This window comes from Zalophus californianus, chromosome 9 (genome assembly GCF_009762305.2).
Source record: "Zalophus californianus isolate mZalCal1 chromosome 9, mZalCal1.pri.v2, whole genome shotgun sequence".
NCBI classification, from domain to species: Eukaryota; Metazoa; Chordata; class Mammalia; order Carnivora; family Otariidae; genus Zalophus; species Zalophus californianus.
In genome coordinates this window covers 63,674,627-63,693,212 of record NC_045603.1, presented here as the reverse complement: position 1 = coordinate 63,693,212, position 18,586 = coordinate 63,674,627, and the positions used below count along the sequence as shown (strand labels likewise).

General features: G+C 54.6%; 1 protein-coding gene across 2 annotated transcripts in view; it reads right to left on the bottom strand.

Annotated features, from left to right (window-relative positions):
• The window catches only part of FAIM2 (Fas apoptotic inhibitory molecule 2), a 33,441-nt gene extending 21,956 nt beyond the window's left edge, over nt 1-11,485 (bottom strand). Inside the window, exons 1-5 of one of the 2 annotated variants that reach the window (XM_027594979.2) lie at nt 11,163-11,485; nt 7,958-8,009; nt 5,087-5,187; nt 4,563-4,627; nt 4,109-4,162 (exon numbers count right to left, since the gene is read on the bottom strand). In XM_027594979.2, the coding sequence (XP_027450780.2) occupies nt 4,109-4,162; nt 4,563-4,627; nt 5,087-5,187; nt 7,958-8,009; nt 11,163-11,177 (287 nt within the window). In that variant the 5' untranslated portion in view covers nt 11,178-11,485. Of the gene's footprint in view, nt 1-4,108; nt 4,163-4,562; nt 4,628-5,086; nt 5,188-7,813; nt 8,010-11,162 lie in introns of both variants that reach the window. The other variant, XM_027594978.2, reaches the window with a different exon arrangement.
• Nucleotides 11,486-18,586: the final 7,101 nt, after the last annotated feature.

Genomic DNA, 18,586 nt, shown 5'->3' with positions numbered 1-18,586 from the left:
AGAGTCCCACCCGGCTGTCTCCCCTCATGCTCTCCCTGGGGGCTCGCTCTTCCGTAGGACTCCCTTTAGCAGGCAAATGCTCACAGCTCCCACGCCCTTGTTTCTCATCTAGATGCTCCTTCTCAACCCCAGACCTGCAGAGGCAGCTGCCAACTCGGCAGACATAGCCATTCAGAAACGTGCCAAACCCAACAGGTCAGGAGTGAACTCGCCCTCCTCCCTGCCCCTGCTCCTGCGTCTCCTATTGCCGAGAACGTCATGCACATCCAGGTCGCCCAACCAGAGAACTCAGCATCCTTGACTCTCACCTGGCCTCGCCCGATTAATCATGGGGACCTGCCGATCCTCTTACCCAGGCAGCGCTCAGATCTGTCACCTTCTCTCCATGCCCAATTCCACCCTTTTAGGTGGGGCCACCTCTCTCTACCTGGTCCTGCTGCCTCCAGCCCTACCTTCCACCCTCCAAGCGATAGACAGATCCGACCATGGGGCTCCCTTGTTTTAAAATTCCCAAAGACCTGGCAAGGCCCTGCTTGATCTGCCCCGCCTACATCCCCCTGTCCTCTGCACCCTCATAATGTGCCCGCCACACTGTGCTTCTGCTGGAAAGGGCTGACTGGCAGGGACGCCCGAGGCCTGGGTTAGAGGGGCTCCCTCCATGCACCATGGCCGTTCCTCAACTGAGGCCCGCACTCACACACCCTACGGGCCTGTTCATCTGACCCCCCACCCAGATGTAGCATCTGGCGTGAGCTACTCATTTTGCACTCCTACAATTAACCCGGGGCTTGGCAATGGTTAGGTGACCTTTAAATACTTCTGGATGAAATGCAAGAGCATAAGGGATGTAGGGCGGAGAAAAGCCGATTGGATTTGGCAAATAGGACCCCTCCATCTTCACCTTCTCCTATACTTTGGTGGCTCTCAAGTGATGTGGGACAGTGGTCACAGTGATTAAGGGGCTCCTAGTGCCAGGGACCAGTGAGGGACAGTAGAATTGTCCTGCCCCAGTTGTGAAACACTCCAGGATCTGCTCTCTTCTGGTCTCAACTTGAGTCATTGGTCGGTCACGTCGGCAATATTGATAATAATAATACCCTTGTCTATGTGCATCCTGGTTGTGAGTCCTGTCTCCCTACCGGACTGGGAGCTTCCGAAGGGCAAGGGCCCAGTCTCCTTTCCTCCCTGACCCTCAGTTCCTCAGCCAGGAACTCAGACCAGGGGTCGGAGGAAGGGCAGAGGGACACCACCCGAGGGTTATGATGCAGCTTTGGAGCCTGACACCCCTATTCTTAGCCCAGCTTTGCCACTTTGATTGTGTGACCTTGAACAAGCTACTTAATTGCGGAGCCCCCTCGTTTCCTCCTTTGTAAAACAGCAATACTGGTACCAGTTCACGGGGCTGTAGCTGGATTGACAGAGAGCATGCACGCCAGCACTTAGCACAGGGCCTGGCACAGGGTAAGGACCTGAGAATGGGAGTTGTTATTACAATTAGACTGACAGCCTCCTGGAGAGGCTCTGACCCACGTCTCCCAGCTCTGGTCTCACCGTTTCCTCCTCTGCCTGGCCACCCCCAGCCCCGCCCCCCAACAGCCCCAACTCCTTCCCACCGCCAGGGCTCAGAGGGAGCAATCAGACAATATGGCAAGAGCTCGCTAAGGGAGATGACTGGGGCCTCGAGAAGGTGGTGAGTGGAGCGGGGTGCTGGAAGGCCACCATCCCAGGGGGCAGAGAATGAGTCATAGAAGTGAAAGAAAGACTAACATGCATGTCAGAGCCTGGGCCCCAGGGCCTGGGCTGGAGCCACCGTCTGTTTATAGAGTTTCAGAACAGGGGAGTGAGACTCAGGTGGAGGCCAGCGCCCAAACCCAGTGCCTCCCTCAGCGTGTCCCGCTCTAGGGCCGATCCTGGGCCAGCCGAGCACTTAGGGGAAGTGCACAAGACTGCACTGCTTAAGAAGCAGTAACTTCTCTCTGAGCCTCACATCCTCATCTGTAGAATGGGGATAATCATAGTATCTGCCTGGTAGGGTTGTTTTCAGGATCAAATGATAAATACCTGGAAAGCACTTAGCACGGTGCCTCACACATAGGGAAAGAGTGGTTTTACTCTTATTGCTATTAAGGGCTTGGTGTGTGGTAGGAGGTGAGACCCACTAGGTCTCAGACCCAGAAGCGGATTCAGGGGGCAAAGTTGAGGGGCGGGGAGGGGGTAGGGCAGGGCAGAGCCACAGGCTGGCTTTCTGGAGAAAAGGGCAGCATCTTGATGTTGGAATTCCCAAGCACCTCCAAGGCTTTGTGACACCCCATAAAAAGCACAGTGTCCATGCCCACTCCCAACTTCTCTCCGCCCCCACCCCCACCAAGCTGGGGGGAATATCTCTCCTTTCTGTCTAGAGATGTTGAGGAGGAGGGCCATTCAATCCCACCATCCACAGGCCAGATTCTCATGCCTGCCCTCAGTGGGGTGAACTCTGCCCCCACTTGCGAGCCTGCTCATTCCCCGGCTGTGCCCCTGCCACCATCTGCTCAGGACGTGGAATCCCGCCGACCCTCCCATGGAAGGCCTGGTGAAGGGCCTGGGGACTCCATTCCCGAGTCCTCAGGGCACCTGAGTCTGCAGGGCAGTGCTGACGTGCTGGGAGCCATGCCAACCTGCCATGTGGGCTGGCCTGGCAGGCAGTCCCTGGGGTCTCATTAGCTTACCACACAGTGCCTCCCAGTTCCCCAAGTTGTATGCCTCCCCGTGGGGTCTGCAGACAGGCCCTCTGTCCTACGCCCTAAGAAAGACTCCAGGTGTGAATGTCTCCTCCCCTGGGACTCCCAACTTGACTGAGCCACCCGTCCACTCCTCTGCTCCTCCAGGGAGCCACAGAGGCCAGGATGAGGCTCCTTGCTGTCAGCTTATGGTTGGCTTGTGTTAATTCAAGGCCCACTCTTGGACTGTTCTGGACTTGGGGTGGTGCAGGAGGCTGAGCAAACATCTCCACCATTTCTCCGCCCAAGAGCAGGCCTAGCACAGCTGTAGTGGGCCAGCGCCTCGCCAGACGTTCAGAGTTTCCACCCCGTAAGGCTCCACGGCTCTCTCAGGCGTCTCAGATTCCCTAACAGGGAGCCTTCCGGTCCTCCGCCAGCCTCGGCCCTTATTTACCAAATGGACCATGGGCAGTCCCACTCCTATGCTTTTGTTTGAGCCACTCCAGTCCCCGGAGTGGACTGAGGGCTTGGGGATCTCGGGCTCACACCCATGCCGCTTTGTGTTGCTCACTACCTTCCCCTCCAGAGGCTTTCCCCCCAGCAACCCCAGGGGCCAGTACAGGGCTGGGCTCACAGGCGGTGCTGAAGGAGACTTAGGTGAGAGCAGTTCTGCTCTGAGCCCAGGGTAGTTCTGGCCTAGAATTATCCAGAATGACCCCACATTGCCCAGATAAGAGGGCCAAGAATCACCTATACCATCAAAGTTCTTCTCTTAAGTTACCCGCCATGTTCCTTAAAAAGCATAGGACAAGCAGGAGCCAAGTGGCTTGAGAAGAAGGGAATCTGCCAAGCAGAGTGATGAGGAGCACAAACCTCAACCTGAATCCTGGATTTGAATCCCAGCTCCACCACTAACTAGCTGTGTGACCTCGGGCAAATTACTCAATCTCTCTGAACCTTAAGTTTTCTGAGGTAATCCTACCCAGTTGACTCGAGGTTCAAATGCAATACTGTACATCCAGCACACAGAACAAGGCCCAGCCCTTATTAGGCACTCTATAAGTGGTAGCTATTATGATGAATAATTCATAGGCATTAATAACAAAACATTGATAAGAGTCACAACATCATCATTAGTGTGGGCCAAGGTGTTCCAGCCCCCCTTTCCCTCGGGGCCAAGGTCTGGGTCTCTCCAGACAGGGCCCCAGCCCCACCCTCCCCTCTTTGTGCAAGCACCAGAATGTATTCCTGTCTTCTTCCCTCCCCCTCAGATCTAAACACGAGAAGGGCCCTCCTGGCCATGCTCTTGTGAGGAGGTGGAGAGGGGCCATTTCTGTCAGGGGAGATTTCCCACCTTGTGCCACTGAGGGTTCTCTGGCAAGGGGCCTGGAGGCCTGGGGTATACTCACTAGGATGCCCAGTACCATCCTGGGTTGGCCTGAACATAGTCCTTAACGGGGTCACTGTGGAGAAAGGAGGGGGGGAGAATCAGAATGTGCCCTCTGTCTCCATCTCCACATCTGCCCCCCCACGGTTCACAGGACTTGCGAGGAAGAAAGGGGGAAGGCACCCCTGGTGGCACAGGGAGCCCCAGCCACAGTCCCAGGCTGGGATGGGGAGATGTGGGGCTGTGGGCTGGAAGATCCAAGAGGATGTGTGCTTCACAGACACCTGCTGGCCCAGAAGGTACCAGGTCACCCTCCCAGGGAATGGAGGACTCCTCCGTGGGCACTCCCTGAAGTTCCTCCCCAGCACAAGGGCATCCACTGCCCCCACACAAATCTCTTCAGGCAGACATTCCAAGAGCAGTCTGGCCTCGCCATGGCTGCCCTGGAAGGTGCCCGGTCCACACTGCCAACTCACCAGAAGGTAAAAAGAGCCACGACACCCAAGGTCACCAGCAGCTGGATCAGCAGGATTGTATAGACCTAGGGGTGGGAGGGAGTTCTGCTCAGCGTGGGGAGCCCCATTTGTGGCCAGGGAGACTTGGCCCCGCAGTGAAGCTCAGGGAGACCCCAGCTTCCCAGTGACTCAGTCTCCTCTCCAGACCTGCCTCCTGTACCCTCCACTCTCCTTAGGGGTCACCAGAATGGACCCAGGACAAGGTGAAAGAAGAGCAAAGATGTTCCAGAGCCTACCCCCACAGGACAAGGGATCCCAAGTATCTGGAGAGAGGGTGAGACAATGAGTTTAAGAATAGCATGGGGCAGTGGAGTGAAACCTAAGGACACACTTCCCAGCAGGTGTTGTCATCTGTGGTCGCAGGAGAAGGGGAGAGGGATGGCCTCTGCAGGAATCTGCAGACAGAGGGATGGGCCAGGGTCTTCTCAAGGGACTCCCCCTACCTAACCCCCCCACCATCTGGTAGAATTGCGGGAGGTGGTTACCTTTCTGATGAAGACTCGGCGAACTTTCTGGTCATCCCAACTGAAGGTGGTGAAGAGCTCATGGTCTCCAGCCGGGAAACCATTCTCATAACTGGAGCTGCCTGGATGGACATGGGGAGGGCCGTGAGGGCTCATCACTTAAATGCTGCTCCCAATGGCCACCTGCTCAGAGCTGACTTTTGTCAAAGTGGCTATCTGGACCAGGCAAGCCTTTCTCTCTAGCCCCGTTCTCAAATGTCTCACCCCAACCCCATCCCATCCCCAGATCTCTCTCACCACCTGCTTCTCCTGTCTGAGTCCTGAGAATAAACTGTCATCTCCCCTCCCCTTCTTGCACGCTGGCTGGGGCTCCCTGGGGCCAAGCCCTGCCAAACAAATATGGCCCTTTCCTCTTATGTCCCCCACTCTCCTCCCTGAACATGCTGGCTCCCTTGTGGCTAAGAACCAGAGAGGGACAGCCTCTCTCTCCGGGCCACCTAGCACATCCCAGGATCAAAGGTCCTGCCCCAGCTTGCTCTGAGGCCCTTGGGGTGAGACCTGGGGACTAGTGTGGAGGAAGGACCTGCTGGTACTCCAGCTGGGAAGCAAGGCAGGGGGAAGATTGGAGGATGAAGGAGAGCCCGGACAGGGCAAGGAGGAGGGTATGGACGGGGGTGAAGTTTGGGGGCCTACTCCCAGAACTCGGGACCCAGCTATCAGGCCTTGGGAAGAGCATGGGATCCACAGTCGAACAGACCCACATGTGGGTAACTTCCTCTAAGACTAACTAGCTGTGCGACCTTGAGCAAGTCACCAGCCATCTCTGAGTCTTCTCTATGATATGGGTCAGTGATACTCACCTCATGGGGGCAAAACTAGATGAAAATGGAAGCCTCCGGCTCTGTGCCTGTTGGGGACTGTGCTGCCCTCTCCTTTACACCCCTCAGCTCAGCTGGGCCGTTCCTGAGGCTTCTGCTCTGTTCTTGTCCACTGTCATTTCAATTCCCATAGTCTCTTCCTGCAATTTCTCCACGATCTTACCCTCCACAGCCTCCCCTGAGCCCTCAGCCCCAATGCACATTCCTCCCTCCTAACTTTTCTCCAGCCTGACTATATTTTTTCAGCCACGTGCTTTCTTGCCTCTGGACCTCTGCACATCATATTCTTTCAGCCTGAAAACTCATTTCCCCCTCTCTTCACCAGTCGAACTCATGTCATCCTTCAGGACTCGATGTGGATACCCCTTGGTCCAGGCAGTCTTCCCTGACTGCCGGGTAGGTTAGGCAAGCTGCCTAGGCCCCTATCATTGCATACTTGTCTATACAGCCAGGTCTGTGAGGGCAAGTCTTGCAAATCAATGCATCCCCAGAAATTTAGCTGAGTGCTGGACACAGTGCTTGGCCCACACTTAGAAATGTTTGTCACATGTTGACCAAAATGAGCTTCCTTCCTGCCCCAACGGTTCCCTGGAAAACATTACTTAGGGCAGCTAGTCTTGGCCACCTGGAAATGGGAAATGAGGAAAGGGGAGAGAGGGGGAAGCCGCTGCAAACCTGGGGCCTGGATATTTAATATTTGCCCATTAATATTCCACTTCTCTTTCACGTTCTGTCTATAGTCCCTGCCAAAGCCTGAATGGCCAGGCCACAGAGTGGGAGAAGAGGAGAAAGAAATCAGTCCTGTGGGTATGGGGCAGTAAGAAGGCTTCCCACAAACACTAGACCTTCACTGGCCCTCCAATAGGTCACGGTGGGGTAGGGCTGCTTGGCTCTGGGCCTAGGGGGTTTGTGGTAAGGGATGTGGACCACAGTGGCCGCTCCTGGTGAGTAGAGGCTCTGTCTGAGGCGTTGTTCTTGAGATTGCTTCTAGAATTCTGCTGGGGAGGGTGGGAGTTGATAAGATGGGGGTGGGTGGGTGGGTGGGTGGGTTTGAGGGGCTGCTGAGGGAGGCTGCAGGGGCTGAGGAAGATTTGAAGGGGGCCCTTCCTTATAGCTTGTGGGGAGCTGTATGTTCCTAGCCCTGAGGCAAAGCTCCCACAAGCTGTTCATCCTAACAGAGGGGCTCACACTGGCTGCAATCCTTGGTCTGCAAGGAGCTGGCGTTCACCAAGGTGAGTCTGCCTATGAATTATGCCTGGCCGTGAGGGGCTTTGAGGCTGGCATCCACACACCTTCTCCACATCATGTCCTCCTGTCCCCAACAAAGGCTTGGAGAAGGGAAGAGAGACAAAGAAAGTGAGGGTGGAGGGATCCTCAGACCCCTGGCCCCCAACAGCCCTGGGGTCTTCATGGGGACATGTCCCCACTAAGGTTTCAGATCAGCCCACATGGAAACACACTGCACCCCCACTCACAGGGAGCCAGCCACAGCTTAATACTGCCCCTTCCTGTGTCCACTCTCCCCACCCTTTTTATGCACCCCTTTCTTTGAGGAGAGCCTTTCTAGAATGGCCCCCGGTTTCCCCCTCCCCCATCCCCTGTATTTGCCCTAGCTTGGTGACTTGAAAAAAATCCCTCTTCCTTATCCAAGAGCACTGTGACTGCAGACATTGTGTTTCTCCCTTTTCATGGAGTCCTCCTTGACCTACCCTTGGAATAGCCCTCCAAATCCAAAGCCTTTGACTACAGAGCCTCATACAACAACCACACAATGCATCTATTTATGGGCAACTTCCTCCTACCTGGGTTTTTTTTATCTGGGCCCACCACTCCCCTTAATGTTCCTGCCTCCAGGAGCCGAGAGACTTACTAGGGTCCACATAGGCCCAGCTGGGGTGGAGAGGCACAGCCGAAGGGGCTGGGGGGAAGGCCCCTGCCTTCAGTCCCTCCCCAGAGGTGGCCTCCTCATAGGAGGGCGGGGCTGAGGGCACTGCTGGAGTCTCCTTCTTCTCACCATTGGCCTGCTGCTGCCCCTCCATCCCGGGGGCCTTGTTAGCCACGGAGATCTGTGGAGTAGAGGCAGAGAGAGACAGTCACCGGTGAAAGGGAGCCTTCCAAATCCTCCTCACCAGCCCCTAATTTCTGGGACCTTCTCACCTGCACTAGGAAGGGTGCGGGTACACCTCTTGTATGCGGGATATGAAATATTATTCAGCCTTAAGGAAGAAGGAAATCCTTCATTTGCAACAACATAGGTGAATCTGGAGGATGTTATGCTAAGTGAAATAAGTCAGACACAGAAGGACAAAAACTGCATGGTATCATTTATATTGGGAATCAAAAGTAGCCAAACTCAAAGAAGCACAGAGGAGAATGGTGGTTGCCAAGGGCTGGGGGGTGGGGGAAATGGGAAGATGTTGGTCAAAGGGCACAAAGTTTCCATTGTGCAAGATGAATAAGTTCTGGAGATCTAATGTACAGCGTGGTGATTTTAGTTAACAATACTGAATTGTATACTTGAAATTTGCTAAAGAGGGTGGATCTTAAGAGTTCTCACCACACACAAAGAAAGGTAAATATGTGAAGTGATGGATATGTTAACTAGCTTGATTGTGGTGATCATTTCACAATATATATGTATATCAAAATATCAAGTTTTGTACCTTAAATATGTATAATTTCTATTTGTCAATTACACCCCAATAAAGCTGTGGTGGGGGGATTGACTCTCCCTTTTTTTATAGATGGTTGAACTGAGCTCCAGGAGGGTCAGGGCTGGCCCAGGGCACACTCTGAAGCTGGAATAAAAACCGAGGAAGGAGAAATTTTCAGGAGAGCCCACCATTGGCGGTCATCGTCCCTGGGGCAGAGAATGCATTTGTATGATTCCACTGTCTCCCTGGGGTCCAGGGAAGGGCCTGGCACAGAGCAGGCACTCAAGAATATTATTGAATGAAAGATTCTTTGACTTAATCTTCCTGCTACCTTGCTAGTTGTATTTTGACCCCTGTTTTAAAATGAGGGAACTGAGGCTCAGAGGGGAAGAATGACTTGCCCAAGGTCACAGAGCCACACATAGACCATTGGGCTGCAGGGCCCAGGCACCATCCACTGGGACTGGTCTCCTTCTGTTGGGCGGGAGATGACACTAGGCAGGTGGGGATGGGTGAGCAGGGAAACAGAGAGGGGTGAGGGGGAGACACGAAGAAGAATGGGGACTGGAGGAAGGGCAAGAGGTCCTTGGTAAAGGGTCCTCTTTTGGCCTTGTGTGTTGGAACCTCAGCTTCTCTCCCAAACCAGAGCAGAATCACTGGCTGTCACTGCTAGAAGGGACCTCAGGAGGCATCTAGTTCTGCCCCTTCCTTCATTTTATGGATGAGGAAACTGAGGCCCAGAGGGAAATGTACCATGGCAGGTTGAAAACTCAAGTCTATTCACACTCAGCTCTGCTTGCTGCCCCAGGGTGTCCAGTAAGCTTTGGTGAGAGGATTGGAGCTGGGGCTGGGGGGCCCTGAATGCCGCTGTCAGCCAGGGGAGACTGCGGGGGAGGGGCGGCATGAAAACTGAACTGACAACAGAAAGACTGAACCTCAGAAAATGAATGGGAGTCAGGTGTGGCTGCAGAAAGAATGTGTTAAGCCTGAAGGGCCACAGAGCAAGGCCGCAGAGTTCCCTCTTTGCAGGGTGCTTCTAGCTGAGGCAGCCCAGAGGTGAGCGAGCACCAGATCTCTGCCTCCATGCAGCCCTAAGGACCACTGAACTGGAGGGTTCTTTTCCATCCCCAGAAAGCCTGTGAGCAAAGCTGGGGGTGAGAGGGAGAGGGGGCAGGGCAATGCACTGCACTCATCCCAGGACAGGGAGCAGTGTCAGCAAAGTGACTGGGGGGAGGGGGGTGATCAGCAGGGGTGGGGGGGGGCCGGGGGGGAAGCTCTTCATTTTCACCACGGTGAATACCCTTAGGGAAGGGCCTTGCGGAGCCCAGGCCTGTGGGAATAGGGCCCTGGCTCACCGCTGCCCTCCCACTCCCCGACCTCCTCCATCACCCAGACCAGAAGGGTCACATCCAGGAAAATCCAGTTCAGCCCACCAGAACCAAGGTCCTTTGGTTCACCCCACCAGACCCAGGCAATGGATTATCACCTCTGACTTCCGCCCTGTCCAGAACAGGTCCTCCTCACCAGCCCCCACCCTGCTGATCAGCCCCAGAGACTCCAGGGCCCTGCCCTCATACACACACACACACACACACACACACACACACACACACACACACACACACATCCGGCATTCCCAAGTGAGGTCTGCCCAATGGCAGGAGGTGGTATCACCCAATGACATCATTTTGAGGTCTCATGAGATTAAAAACAGAGAGAGGAGGGTCTGAGAGCCCAGAGAAGGATGCCATTGGCTCTGAGGCTTATCTTGGAGAAAAGAAGGGGGAGTGTAGGGGAGGTTCCTCTTCTGTTTTCTCTGCCCAATCCTTAGCACCCTCAAAACAGAGGGCCAGAGGACCCTCCCCCTTTGCCCCAGGCCCTGGTTGTTGTATAATTCCACAGGCTGTTGACATTATGTAACCATACTAGGCAAGCCAAGTCTCTGCCCCAGCCCCTCCCCTCCATTTCAGGCCTAAAACTGGGAAAAAAGAGAAGACATTTTATCTGGTCCCATCTAGTCCCATGCCCAGCCAAAACAAAAACAAAAATTAGAGCATCCTGATGCAGGGTTGCCATGGTAAATGCCTCCCCAACCCAACTACAAGGGATGTGTCCAGATGTGGAATAATGACAGGGAGTTGGGTGAGGGGTGTTTCTGTGGGGGTGCAAAAGATGAGCATAATGTGGTTGGCATTGGGATTGGACCAGAGGAGGGTGCAGGATAGGCATAGCCTCTTGGGGCTCACCCAGGTGCCCTCCACCACTCCCCCCACCACACCCCGGACACCCAGGCTGGTTCCTTAAGGGAACCTAGGCACCTGTGAAGGGTCCTGAGATGCCAAAGCCCCCTGAGGTGGCAGGGAGGGGAGGTGGGCCTGTTGGGCAGGAAAAAGTCTGGACCCACTCCTTGAAATGGGCCTTTAGGTCCTCTGACTTCAACAAGGACCACAGAGGACCTTTGCACAAGCACCAGGGGAGGATGCTTATAGCGGTCCAGAGAGTTTGCTTAGGAGGGGCCGGAGGATGGAGGATGGTGCAGGTGGGGGGTGGGGGAGATGCCGATACCTTTCCTTGGGTCATGGTGCCGTGTCTCCGGGAAGGGGTCCCTGAGGCAGGGGCGGCCGCTTGGGTCACCGCAGCCTGCCTGCGTCTCTTCCTTCCTCCGCGTGGGTTCTAGCAACATCCACTGCAGCCGGGCCAGGCGGACCGGAACGTACCATTCCAGCGCGGGAGGAGGAGGGGGTCGGGGGCGGGCCGGGAGGCTTGCTGCGGAGGCCGCTGCGGATTTACAAGCCCAGGGGTAGGAGGCAGCGCACCGCCGCCTCCCCCGTCCCCTCCATCCGGTGCCCTCATCCCGGGACCAGGGAGCGCGCACTGCAGAGCCGCCCCAAGTGGATGGGTCCGCAGGGCGGGAGGAGGTGCGGGGACTCCGTGACACCCGACCAGCTGATGCTGCCTGCCTGTAACCGGAGCTGGGTGTCAGGGCCTTATCTCTCCACCATCTCTGCTGCTGACAGGCTCTCTCCAAGCTTCAGCCTCCCACCTCCCCGCCTCTGGATGCGGCCCCAGATTTCTGTCTCCATTTCCACCTCTCTCCTCCTCTGTTTCATCACCCATGGCAGAGTGGGGAAAGTCTCCCAGGGCTTGTCTACCCTCCCTGGCTTCTAACAGGGAGTTAGTTCCTATGGGTCTTTGGGCAAGCCATGAGGGCGCCTCTCTTGCCTCCATGTTCCAGTCTGTGAAATGGGAGCAATGGGCCCCGCCCCACCTTGTCACTGAGGCCTGGTGTGGGAGGATGCTGCTGCTGTTTTTTTCAACCCTGCTGGACCATTTGACCAGACCTTTCCAGAAAGACCTCTAGTTCTGTCTCAAAGCCTCTCCAACCTCCATCCCCACCCCCAAACTGCTCCCTTTCTGCCTCCACTCTCAGCCTCGATCACCCCACCTCCATCTTCCCCCCATTCTGGAGCCCGTCCCATCCCCTTTCCCAGGCTTGTCCCTGGGAATCGGCCGTCACCAGGCCCTGTTTTCCAAAGCTGCCTCAGTGTCGCTGTGGAGTTTGCAATCTCAAGAGCTGGGCTGGATTCCCAATTTAATCACCCACTGGCCTTGTGACTTTGACAAGGCCTTAATGTCTCTGAGCTGCAGCATCTCCTACGGAAAGGAGGAGCTCTGTCCTTCCCAGATGGACTGTAAGACACACAGGGTATGGCAGGGGAAGCACACTGAAGACCACAGAGTGCTATCAGTGTGTGAGTTATTATTAACTGAGCAGCCTCCTACCGGAGTGTCTTGGGCTGCCCCAGGGTGAGGACTCAGAGATCTGCCTAGAAGGATCTGAACCTCATAGGATTGGATGGGAAACCAAGACCAGATGCGGGGGTGGCCGCTGACCTGCTTCTCTGTCACCTCCCAGCTAGACCCACCTAAGGGTGGTGAGAAAGCAGGGCCTTGGGTGGGCAGGTAGATTACTGAATCTTGATTCCAACTCTGCTCACTCTTTGTGCCCCAACTCCCATAGCTACCAACTGCCCACATGCTTTTACTTATGCAACTGGGCCTCCCTGTCTAGAGGCTCTCTCAGCCCTCAAAACCCTGAGGCCCCCCCCATCCTCTCCTCCCTGTCCTTTCAATGGCCTCCCCAGCCCTTCTCCCAACCCCTTCCTCCTGCAAACTGTCGTCATGGGCCCCACCCCGACCCCACACCACTGCGGCCCAAGGGCTGCCTGGCCTGCCGCTCCCCTGTCTGAATCTGTTTTCTGGAGTGGTTTTCTTCTCCTGTTTGACAGCTTAAGTGCCTCCTCCTCCGGGAAGCCCTCTTGGCCCCTGGTCCAGGTTAGATGTTTTCTTCTCTAGTTTCATAGCACCTGTCACATGGCACTGTGGAGTTTCTTTGTCTGTCTCCCTGGTAGATTCTAAGAGATCCTGTCTAGAGGTTTTTATGTCGCAGGACTGAGTACTACTATGCTAGGCATGCGGAATGCGCTCAATAAATCCTCACCGTGACTATTACCCAGACATATGGTGTTACACAGAGCCTGGATTTATGTAGGCCTGAATTTATTTGTGACTCTCACTTGCTCCTTCTCTCCCCGTTTACTCCATTCCTGCCGCACAGGCCTCTTGGCTGTTCTTTGACGGGCTAAGCATGCTGTTAGCTCAGGGCCTTTGCGCTTGCTATGTCCTCTGCCTGGAATATCTACAGATTGCTGCATGGCTCACTCCATCACTTACTTCATGGCTCTGCTCAGACATTACCTTATTGGGGAGGCCTTCCTGATCCTATACAAGTAGTAATGCTGCCAATGTACCCCCACCCAGCTCATTGGACAGTCTCTTCCTTGACCCAGCTTTATTTTTCCTTCCTTGGCAATTGTCATCTCTGACACATACCTTTTGTTTAGATTTTTGCTTCCTCTTTCTGTCTCTCTCTCTCTCTCTTTCTACTAGAATGTCAGCTATACGAAAGGAGGCACTTTGATGGGTCTATGCCCATGCGTTAATATACTACCTGGCATGGATGTATCAGGTGTCGATAAATGTTTGGATGAGCAAAGTACAATATACAGAATCCCTATATTCCTCAGACATTTTGACATTGTCAGTGCTGTGATGTTTCTCAGATGTGGGACTCGATTATCTTGTGTCATCTATATGTCCCCATTTCATGGTCTTTAGCCAATACCTGGAGTTGGGGATGTTTGTTTCACACGCCTCTGGCCTCTGGAGACAGTAAGGTGTGGTGTTAAGAGCACGGACTCCATACATCAAAAACTAGTGATGTAATGTATGGTGATTAACATAACAATAAAAAAAAAGAGCACAGACTCCAGAGTCAGGCGGCCTGGGTTCCCATCCCAGCTTCTCTACTTGGAAGCTGTATGACTCAAACAAATCAGTGCCGCTCTCAGAGCCTCAGTTTCCTCATCTGTGAAATGGGAGATAGCGATCGTACTGACTTCCTAAGATTATAGAGGGGATTAAGTCATTATATAGAGAGAGCGCTTCACATGGTACCCAGCACCTGATAAGCTCTCAGTGTCAGCTGCTAGCATGAGCCTTAAGGGTTCCACAAATGTTGTTTAAAGATCTTATTTTTTTAATTTATTTGACAGAGAGAGAGCACAAGCAGGAGCAGCAGGGAGAGGGAGAGGGAGAAGCAGGCTCCCCACAGAACAGGGGGAGCCCGATGTGGGACTCGGTCCCAGGGCCCTCAGATCATAACCTGAGCCCAAGGCAGATGCTTAACCGACTGAGCCACCCAGGCACCCCTCCAAATGTTGTTTAACGAAATAATTAATTTCCACCCTCATAAGGCAGCTCAGTCCCACATGTGTCGTGCCTACTTCCATGTGACTCACTGTGGTAGAAGCTTTGGTGGCTCAAGAAGGACTCTGACATGCAGCCTTTCTTTGAGGAGGAAAGGTCCATTCAGAGCTCACCTCTGTGCAGTGCTGGGGCAGGAGCAGGCGTGGGCAGGCCCACCAGAGAGGGGTACCTGAGGGGAGCAAGGGACAGGGAGGGCTTCCCCAGGGGAGCCGGGAGCTTATTGGGGTCACATCCCTGAATCCCTTGCCCAGGGAATGGGTTTTATTCTGTTAGCACGAGAAGTGGGGGTGGGGGGGAACTTTCAAGGGTTTCTGAGCAGGGGAATAGCAGGTCAAAAATCATGCTTTAGAAGGACCAAACTGCCACAGCAATTTTTGTTATTAAAGCGTTTTTTCTTCAACAAGAAGGGAAAAAGGATCAGTCTGGGAGCAACGTGGGAGGGCCTGAAGGAGGGCGAGACTGAGGTGCAGCAAGGAGCTTGCAGACTCTGTGAGCTCTCGTGACAGCCCAGAGCCCAGACTTCAGAGCAGGCTGCCCCAGCTCAAATCTGTAGAATGAAACCTGCGAGTTAGTATGGGTAAAGCACTTAGAGCAGAGCCAGGCATTTAACAAGTACTCCATGCATATACGATCATTCAAAAATCGGACAAATAACCCAGTGGCAAAAAAAACTGGAGAGAGGCAGACGGCTGGGGGCAGGATTGACAGAACTTGGGAAGAGGCTGGATGTGGGATAAAGGGAGAAGGGGGGTCAGAAGAGATGGGGCTTGGAGGCTGAGGCCCTGGGAGAATGGTGCCATTAGTAAAAGGAAGGAAGGAGCTGATGTGTTTGGTGGGGTGGTTGAGTTCGTGGTGCCCATAGGACATGTAGGTAGACATGTCCCGTAGGCCTTTAGCTAGAGGCTCCTGGTGCCCAGAACAGAGGTCCAGGCAGAGCCTTACAGAGCTCAGGGGGCACCCTGCATTGTATTCTAGGGGAATGCAACGCCCTGGAGCCCAACTCTGGGGCCTCATCAAGCTGAGCAGTGCAGCAGCTGGGACTGGGCTGGATTTGGAGGTTTGGGACTCCTTGGTAATTAGCTGAATAGTGGCTGAATCACAGAGTACGTGACGATATCCTGCACAGTGAGGGCAAGGATAGAAGAGGGGGAGAGCAGGCCCAGAGCAGCACCTGGGGGTGGTGGTGCGGAGTCGGAAGGGAGTTCTTCTGTCTCCCCAAAACCCCCTCACTGTCTCCAATGACCAGGCCAAGATGAGAGGGAGACCACCAGGCAGTGTTGTCAGGGCGCCTCTCAGGGTAGGGGAAGGGGTTGGCCCCTGTGTTTCCTGTCCCTTCCTCTCAGGCCCACGCAAGGCAACCCCTCCCCTTCCCTCGCTCTACTCTGCTCACCAGTTAGCTCCGTTTGCGGCAAGGCAGGCGCAGGGAGGGGAGGGGGTGAAGGTGTGGGCAGAGGCGAGGCTTCTCCTTTTACAGCCATAGCAGCAAAGGGCCAAAGAGGGTGTGTGACTAACTCAAAGTTACAGGACGTGTTGGGGGCCAAGCCAAGATGAGAAGTGTCCGTGACCCCAGCTCTGGGACCCTCAGGCCAAGTATTTCAGTGACAACACTCATTCGGGGTGTAGGGGGGCCTTGGGGGGGTTCTCGGGCTCCCTAGGTGGGCAGAAGCTGAATTACCCAGGCACCTCTTCCCAGATCCTCACCCATAACCAGATCCTCCAAACCGGCAATAGTTCCTGCCCCCCAGGGATGGAGAGAGAACCGGAGGCAGCGGAGGCAGGGGGGCTTATGAGGCCGCTGAGGAGGAAGGGCAGAGGCAGGGGCTGGAGCCCAAGTTGCTCACAGCAGGCAGGTTCCCCGGGCTGGGCTGTAAGAGCTGGACGTCTGGGCGAGCTCAGGCTCCAGGGCACCCTCCTGGCTTTACCTGAGCCTCAGCTGTGGCTGCCCCCGCCCCCAGCCCTGACAAATTTCAAAGCCTGTCATTGCCCTGCAAGTCCCTGGCCCCCTGCCCCTCTCGCTGCTATCCGAACAGGCCCTTCCTCCCTCCCCCTCCAGTAGCCCCGCAGCAGAGAAATGGACCTCCTATCCTGGCCAGCCGTAGCCTGGTTGTACAACTCCCCTGTGCTGGGGTCTCCAATCCTGCCTCCCGACCCCCCTTCCCTATGACACACTGCCTCCCCAGATACGGTTGCCAAAGCACAGGGGCAGGAAACCTTTGGCAAGCATCAACACCCTGAATCACCCCTCTTCCCAGCTGCAGGGATTGCTTACAGGTGTGAAACCACATTTCTGTCCCTCTCTCCCCCACCTCCCAACCCCCGGGCTTTTGCTGATTCCTGGGACGGTCATGCATTCTGTTATGATCAGGTGTTGTGCCATGTGATTTCTATATGTGCATTTCTGCTTCTCCACCGAATGGAAAGCTCCTTAAATGTAGGACTGTGTATCTCCATCCTTCCAGCCCCAACTCCTCTTCCACCTGGTAGAGCTCCATGATAAAACAGGTTTTGGAATTAGGTCTATCTGGGTGCAGATTTTGACCTTACCACTTAGGCAAGTCATTAAACCTCTCCAAGCTTACTTTCCTCATCTGTAAAATGGATATTCACTAATTAATTCACTCAGTCAGCCAATATTCATTGAGGGCCTGCTACATCTCAGGCGATCATGTATATACAGCAACTAACACAAAAGACACAAGTCCCTGCCCTGTTGGGCTTGCTTTTTAGTGGGGGATATTAGCACCTGTCTCAAAGGGTGACTGGGAGGGCTCGATGAGCTCACTTAGGAACGAGCTTAGCGCAGCGCCTGACATGATAGGCCCGACAGATGAGAGCTGTTGTGAACACCCCACACAGAGCCCCTTTTCAAGAACTTACTGTGTGCCAGCTCTGTGCTGGGTGCTAGAGACTAGGATGTGGAGCAGCCATCCACATCCTCAAGGAACTGACGGTCTAATGCCCCTAATGTGTGTTGAATCGACGCTACCTTCATCATTGCTCAGAAGCTTATAACAAGCACCAGCCTGTATTGCAAAGGACAAAGAACCCTAGAAGTCTAGAGTGTCAGGTGTAGCACGGAGGGATGTTTATTCCCCGGTACCCTTCAGACTAAGTCGTACATGATTGATGTGCTTTGGGGAGGTTCAGAGAAAGGAGTGGTTATATTTGGTCAGGGGATCAGAAAGGATTTGGGGGAGGTGGCTTTTTGAACTGCATCTGGAAGAAAAGAATAGGATTCCACAGAAAGAGACAGTGGTGGCGAGGGAGGAAGGGAGGCCCTTCAGGGGACCAGAATGGCACACAAATCAAGGCTTGGAGGAAGGAAAACAGGAGGCACCAATTTTGTGCTTAATCCCAACGTGGCTTAGCCCAGGGTGAGGATGGAGGTTGATCCAGGCAAGGCAGCTGTATTCACAAGCACAGGAGGCAACCGTCCGAGAGGTGGGGTTTGAGGGACCCCCTTCCTAGTCTTCTACCTTAGCCAAGACCGCACCGGGCTCAGGATGTCACCATTAGAAATTCATTCCCTTGAGCAAGCATCAGCTTCCAGGAGGTCCCTGACAGAAGCAAACCAGCCCCAGAGGAGTAACATGGAAGGTTGGTTCCAGGCGGAGGAAGGAGTAGTGGGGAAAAGGGCTCTGGAAGCAGTGGAGCGGAGGGCAATGACAGGAATGGCTAACACTTAGGCACTGTTTCCTTCAGGCCTGACACCAGAGGGAGGTCCCCTTAGCGTCTCCCTCCGACAGCTGAGGAAACTGAGACTCAGGACGGCACGTGACTTGCCCGGGGTCTCCCACAGCTGCAGGCCAGCAGGCAGACTCTGAAGCCGGCTCTCCACCACCACACAGCCTCGCCTCGCTCAGTGGCCTCACCAGTTAAATGGGGTTAATGGCAGCAGCTTCATGGAGCCACGAGGCCTCCAGGATGAAAGCGACCCCCCCCCCCCCCAGCGGGGTGACCGTGTTGTAGATACTTCACACGCACTGTGTCCCTTCCCGGCTCCTCAGCGGAAAGCTCCATTTCACAAGCCAGGAGCCTTGTAAATATTTCAGTGGTGTCTGTGGGGTTGAGGCTGTGAAGCCCATTTTCCGAAGCACTTTGTGACAGTGAGGACTGCGACGTGTCTCAGGCCTGTTACGAGTGATCAGCCTCGTGTTCAA